The following is a 7,134-nucleotide window of genomic DNA, read 5'->3' as shown; positions in this document are numbered from 1 at the left end:
GGCCCGGATACGGGGCCTGCTAGACGCCCAAACTCGCTCCGGCCCCGTATCCCGCCGGAATTTTACGGGGTGAGCGGGTTATACGGGGCCTGTTAGACATGCTCTTAGGGGTGCACTGGATACCGGGTAAACAAAAATTTCTTTGTAAACTACTAATTTTTCACCATGTGTGACACCCCTAAAACAAATTTTTGGGCAGCTGAGGTACCACCGTGCACCCTGATCGTCATTGTTCTAGCTCCGTCACTGCCATCATAGGATTAATAAATTAATAGAATTGTAAGCTGAACAGGTGCGAGCGGAAAAAGGTGAAAAGAGAGCCGATCCACGCAAGCGTAGGTGGAGTTTTGTGTTCGACCAACCTCTTTTGGTTTTCACGTTCGTTGATGTTGTTTTAGCTCAGTCTTTTTTGATCTACGTTTGTTATCGTTGACGATGGTCTTTTAAGATCTTAGCACAATTTTTCGTTTGTCTACTATAATAATTTCTACTATGACAAGTTTGTCTCGGCTCCGGTGATAGAAGAGCGAGAACAGCGACGCGCGTTCCGTTTGTGCTAGTGTTTAAAATCATCGCTAGGTGATCGAGTGACCTATTTATAATTTTTGCTACCTTTAAGGCTCTTTGTACTATGATGATTATTAATAGATATGTGGATTTTTTTCGTAAAATAAATAAATAAATAGAATGATAAGATAGTCGCCTAGGCTATGAGCCACATTCCCAGTTAGGGGTGTAAATGGATAGGATAATTTCCGCAGCGAAACCGGCGCCGAATCCGTTTTAAGAGATCCATATCCAATTTTAAAAGATCCGACGGATAAGGATATCCGATTCCAAAGTGGTGCTCCGGATATGGTATAGGATACAATATAGAAAATAGCAAGCGGATATGGATTATCTAAAATTTAATTAGGATAATCCAAAGATTTGAAAGCGGATAATCCGATTTTTGAGTCAAAAGCAAAGACCAATCTTGAAAGGTTAGTAGTTATATTAAGTTACCAAATTCATTTGACGAGCATATTTATATCTAAATTTCTAACAATGCTTAAGTTTTAGCGCATTATGTTCCTTTCTTCTTAACCGCACAAGACTAAAAACTTAAATCTCTTGCAAGATTTGCAAGAACTATAACTATCTACCGATGAGAGCATATATCCGACTATTTTTGTTTCCGGTCCGAGTCCGCTCCATTTCCGATTCGAATCCGCACACCAATATATCCTCATTCGAATCCGAAACCGATCAATATCCGCTCTGATCCGAATCCGAGAAAAATATATGGTAGAAGATATGGTATGAGCAAAATCCGATTCGATCCGATCCGTTTACACACCTATTCCCAGTGGTCCGAAATTGATGAATTACTTTCATAGACATTGATAGAGCGGTTTGAATCAAACACCTAGGAGGTGAGAACGTAAGTGGAAGATCGCTTCATGTCGACAAGAACGGGGTGAATAGCTTGGATCTTTAGGAAAGGTTGGTTTTTTTTACATTTGTTGTCTACTTGCTGTCTACGTCATACTTGTCATGCAATTGTACAAAGAGTATGACTTTTGAAAAAAGTAAACTGCACGAAGCTAAATGATCTAGGGAAAGATATCACAAACACGAAGATATATCCTAAGGTTGGATAGTTGACGCTATCATATGACCTTGTTCGAGAAGACTAAAACACATAATCCTTTATCACAAATACCAACCTATATCTCCTTGTGCTAGGATACCACATCCATGCTCAACCATTAAGAGACAGACCTTCACACGTACTAGGCGATCTTCAGCCTTTACAAACTCTTGAATCCTTCACAACACATCACGAAAGTTTTCAAGTGACTTTCTAGCCGGCTAGGGATTACACACCCTCTAAGTAACAACACGTAACTAGCACTTAAATTTTGAAGCATTTGCAAAAAGATCACAAATATAGCGTCTTAAAGCACCATGAATATCAAAGGAATTGAGTGCAAAAGTATGAGGTATGTGCAAAAATAGGTAGCTGAAACTTTGACCGTTTACCCCAAAATAGGATGGTGTATACAGGTAGATAAAAAGATACTCGAAAAAGAAATCTGCCTGATACTTCTGAGTGGTGACCAATTAACAATTTGAAACGCCTCTAAAAATGAACAAAACCGGGAGGTGCTTGGAAGGATCGTTGGAGGTCCCGATCTGTATAATGGCTAGTTTTCGTCCTAAAATTTACATGTTGGGTAGTTCGAACAAAAGATGAACTCATAGATTTCAGAATTAATTACAGATTAACTCTAAAAATAGCTGGGCGGAAAACTGCTTAGTCCCTAACCAGAGTTTCTAATTGGGCTTCATTCACAAGTGTTGGATCCATGGCATGACTTCATGCACTGGAAAAATGAAGAATCGATGGTTCCAACAACTTACCATTTTAGTAGTACTGACGGAAATAGATACACGTCTGAATTGATTTTCCATTCGGTCTCTCAATCTTACTAGGTTGGACTTACAGTGAAAAGTTTTCGAGGAGGTTCCGGGAAAGAAGAACACGAGATACTAGAGAAGTTCTTGTTAATTTTAGGAGAAAATTTTTGGGAGTTTTCGCAATAGATTCTTTCATCTGATTTGTCAAGTGCCTTGATAGTACGTCATACCCACGACTTAAAAAGTAAAAGATTATACTTTGAGGTAGCCTAAACACACATTCTCACTTTTTGACGGTCACCATTGACACGATCCACCTAGCAACCTGAACTAAAACCTGAAACGCTTAACAAATTTGTTAGTTCCTTTATTGATTTGTCATGAATCATCCAATACCATTTAAAGAATTCTAGATGTACTAACAGTAAGCTTGGAATCGAGGAAGAAGTTTGCGATCATGAAATGAGAAAATATGAAATCAACTGATGAAACAAAACTTGATACCACCATTGCCACTTGCAACGCTGAAGCACCGAAGAACAAGCATCATGATCCACAACCAATGTACGACATATAACACATGTTCTGAAACGTCCTAAGCCTAGTCCTAAGCTCAGATCTTTCTTCATAATATATAAATCTGTTACGGAGTAGCGTTTCTTTGATTCACATGATTTTAAAACGCAGGAACAAAAGCCCACAGCATTGCGGTGTCATACCCACGACGACTGTACATGATTTTGTATGCATAATATATATTTTATGTCATTACAGAAAAGGCAAAGGATCTTGAAAAGAGGTTTGAGTGGGCGTTAGATTTTATACGGAATCTAGTGCAAAGATTTCCGTAGGTAAAAATTTCCTACTCCGTATGAGATTCAAGCTTACAAATCAAACAGTCACCATAAAATATTCTTAAGGATTTGAATTCTCCAAAAAAAAAGCATGCAAATCCTTTGAATTGAAAGAGGACCCGTGTGCAGCTGGTATACAGGAAATGTCCCCGCTGGTCAGTGGTTGAGCCGGCGGCTGGAACAACAGCACTGGCAGGCAGGCATAGAGTGAGGCTCAACCCGCAGTTGTGGCGGAAACGTCTCCGTTTCCCAACCAACCAACTGCCAGCCGCAAAGTCGTCGAAGTTCGATCCATGGCGACGGCGTCGCGGCTGCTGCTGCCCTCGCCCCCTCCAGCTGCCCCAACATGTCGCTATCCCACCCTCCTTACTGTCCCTCGCAGTTGCCGCCTCGCCATCCCGACCTTCCGCTGCCGCGCCACCGCCGCGGCGGCCGTTGACGCTGCTGCCCCGCTGCTGCTAGAGGAGCGCGCCGGCGCGGTGGCCGTCCGAGAGTTTGTCACGCTCGACGAGCTCCGTGCCGCTGTGCGCCTCCGCGTTCGCACCTTCTACGAGTACTCTCGCGACACAGTCGGAGCCGAGGTGATCGATCTCTTCAATCAATCTCATCTCTTTCCTGCCCCTTCTCTGTGCGAGTTGTTACATTTCAGAAACGAACGAATAGCTGGAGGAGGCACTCTAACATCTGGCGAATGTGACACTATTCTCTGAAGTTGGTGTGCAAAATTAGTCCTGGCCTAGATGGCCAGATTTTGCAGATAGCTCGATATAGATCGATCTGTGTTTACAGTGGAAGCTTCTAGTTTTTTACCACATCTAGTGAAAATTCGTCAAGAATCCCCCATATAAGAAAAATTGGAACCTTTTTTTTTTTTGGTGTGTGTGTGTCCTGGGCAAGATGTGAGGTGATGACCGCTTTGAGGAGGAAGAGGAATGGAACAGATGGAGAAGAGAAGCTGAACATGATCGCCGATGACGCTACACATTGTTCCCACGCCACATCGACCTAACATGCTGGTCCTATCTAACAGAACCGAGCAAAATGCATAAATGCGGTAAAACCGGATTCAAAGTTTCTTATATTCCGGTAGAATTTTCACTAATGGGTAATATCTGTCACAAATGCACACTTGAGGGATAAAAATAAAATTCACACTTTTATTTTGTGTTCACGAACCTTGTCAAGAAGGTAGAGGCTCCTTCAATTTCCATTCTTAGAAGAGAATTAATCTAGTTTATAATGGAACCCGAACCTAAAACATTAAAGAGCTCCATTAATTCAAGGAAAACCAGACCGAAAACTACAACTCCACAACCGCACTTCCTGGCTAAGCTAAGCCTGGAGCGCCAATAGTAACCATTTTATTTGCAGAAAAAGGTGCATTGTTGAATGTTGACTGTATATTTATTCTTATAATTCATACTACTACATTTTTTTCTGAATTCACTACCTTCTAACCAAGTGTATTTTAAAGTTAGTGTAGACAACTTAGATAGTTGCGAAATGGTGCTACCAACTTTTCTCCACTGCGTCTTTCCTTCTATCTTAATAGTACCTTTTCCCCTTCTATACTATTACTTTCCATGCATTTCCTTTTTTTTGTATCTGCATGCTGAAGCATCATAATGATTCATTAATAATTTAGTTTTACTTATTTTCAAGTTCTATTAGGATCACAGAAAAGGTTTGGCAGAAAGGGAGTATGAAGCATTACAAAATCGGATTTCTGGGAATATGATTAACTTTCAGAGAGTCGCTTGTATAAATGGGACAGTACCATTGCTGCCATCATTGATGTCAGCCGAGGAGCTTTGTTCAGCATGCAAGGTATAATTGTAATATAGGTGCAATGCCCTCGAACAGACATTTATTTCGCTGCTCCGTTCCATGTTGCTTGGCTAGATCAGACAAATTTGATAGGCAAAGGCATTTCAGTATCCTCAAATTTCTTATGTATTTTTCTTGGACAAAAAACCTAAAAATGATGATTTTAAAAGTGGATTTTTTTGGCCCACTTTGATTGCTAAGATCACAGATCGTGCTTTCTAGTTACACATGACTTGCTATTTGTTCTTCTAGATCCAACTTTGCTCATCCTGTGCGAAAAATAAATAAATTAATAAAAATACTTAGCCTCTCTTGGCTCCCATATTTTTACCAGAGGTGTTCAGTGAGTTGGTAGTACTTGTCCTCTTTTTTTTGCGAGGAGGACTCATTCTAAGAGGAATAATCTATCAATGCTAGAGCTTAACCTCTGAAATCTGGCATTTGCAGTTTGTTGAAGATGGGGAAGAGAGAATAGTAGTTGGTAGTTTAGACCTGAATCAGTGCCTCTGGTTACCAGATGAACTGACCGGAAAGAGGCCAGGGGTAAGGTTAACGATTCTTTTTTGCTTACTATTGAAGAGTATCATTGAATTCATGATGGGCTTTCCTCAATTTATTGTAACTTAGATCAGTCAGTCACTTTCATTCTGTAGGAAACTATTTTGCTTTCATGCAGAAAAAGAAAATCAGTTCACAACAGAGTGAGGGTTCACTGGATTTTACTGACTTTCTGTAATAGTTGGTTCTCAATGCCATTCACAGTTCTTATTTTTGAATTTTGTATTAAATGTTAATTTATATAGAGAACTGAGTTGCCATTTCTAATATAAGCCTTGTTATATATAGTTATCTTGGTTAAAACATGATGTAAAATGCTGATTTTGATTTAATTAAAAAAATCTTTTGTTGCTTCTTCAAATATTCTAATAGTTTCTAATAACCGATCCATATTAATAGGTAAATGAATCCAGCCATACACGGGCATATCTAAGCAATGTCTGTGTTGCCAAGGAGCTCCAAAGGAACGGGCTGGGTTATGCACTGGTTGACAAGTCTAAGAAACTTGCTCGTGAATGGGGTAAAGCTCATTTCATTTAGTTCCCTTAACACATTTGTGCTTTGTATTTATGTTGTTTTACACATATCCTGAATGGCTAGTTTGTATTCAGATCACTGATAGATTGAGTCTTTGGTTGTAGTTCAGGCTAAGCTTTGATTCCCCATCGTTTGACAGCTGTATAGCATAGATGTTGTTATTCACGATGTGCGACTGTTTTCTCTTTAGGTCAATCGCATCATTGTTCCATAGTAATTTTGATGGATTGAGAAGTGGGATCCCTGAGCTTATATTAATCCCCTTGAACTATTCTCATGTCCTGTGATGCCTTTTCTCACGTTGGTGCGTACTCAAATGTTTGCAGGCATAACAGACTTGTATGTCCATGTGGCCATCAACAACGAAGCAGCGCAAAAACTGTACATGAAGAGTGGATTTGTGTACGAAAGTGAGGAGCCTGCTCAGCAGGCTAGACATCTTGGGCGCCCTCGAAGGCTTCTTCTTTGGCTTGATATGAAGAATGAGCCCTTGTGAACTGACGTGTAAATACATTTAATTCATAGCGTATATATATTGCTGTGATAATAATTTTGTCCTGCCTAATTACAGTAGCCCCCTTTTGTTGCTTTTGGGGGAAATGAATACAATTCCAAGTACTTAAATTAAGGTTCCCTCAGCATACTTTTTACTACTTGCTTTGTGCGTACCACTTAATGTATATTCAGAACTAATCATATTGCCATGTTGGGTTTACGATTTAGGGCATCTCTAGCGGTCCGACGCAAAATAAACGCCAAAAGTATGTTAGGTTTACGATTTAGGGCATCTCTAGCGGCTCGACGTAAAACAGACGCTAAAAGTATCCGCCTACGTCCATTTAGGTCGACCACGGACACCGATGTGGCCGCCTGGCCACGATTGTCCGTTTGCACCGGGTAGCCCCAGTGGCCCGTCGCATTTTATCCGTCCAACCCATGTATGTTTGAATCAAAT

At 40.4% G+C, this 7,134-nt stretch overlaps 1 protein-coding gene across 1 annotated transcript; it reads left to right on the top strand.

The window, feature by feature from the left end:
* The first annotated feature begins 3,437 nt into the window (after positions 1-3,437).
* On the top strand, positions 3,438-6,832 carry LOC127301064 (GCN5-related N-acetyltransferase 7, chloroplastic). The gene is made up of 5 exons (XM_051331280.2): positions 3,438-3,838; positions 4,929-5,084; positions 5,532-5,627; positions 6,042-6,162; positions 6,506-6,832. Exons 1-5 carry the CDS (start codon positions 3,551-3,553, stop codon positions 6,673-6,675), a joined length of 831 nt encoding a protein of 276 aa, XP_051187240.1. The 5' UTR covers positions 3,438-3,550; the 3' UTR covers positions 6,676-6,832.
* Positions 6,833-7,134: the final 302 nt, after the last annotated feature.

Source organism: Lolium perenne, chromosome 7 (assembly GCF_019359855.2).
Source record: "Lolium perenne isolate Kyuss_39 chromosome 7, Kyuss_2.0, whole genome shotgun sequence".
In the NCBI taxonomy this organism is placed as follows: domain Eukaryota; kingdom Viridiplantae; phylum Streptophyta; class Magnoliopsida; order Poales; family Poaceae; genus Lolium; species Lolium perenne.
This window is presented reverse-complemented; position numbering and strand designations above follow the sequence as displayed.

What these genes read in the sequence shown, in the direction of transcription:
- LOC127301064 (XM_051331280.2), top strand. Translation starts at nt 3,551, where the DNA reads ATGGCGACGGCGTCGCGGCTGCTGCTGCCCTCGCCCCCTCCAGCTGCC. An exon ending in GCGACACAGTCGGAGCCGAG is followed by an intron (nt 3,839 to 4,928) that starts GTGATCGATCTC and finishes AAGTTCTATTAG; the next exon opens with GATCACAGAAAAGGTTTGGC. An exon ending in TGACCGGAAAGAGGCCAGGG is followed by an intron (nt 5,628 to 6,041) that starts GTAAGGTTAACG and finishes CCATATTAATAG; the next exon opens with GTAAATGAATCCAGCCATAC.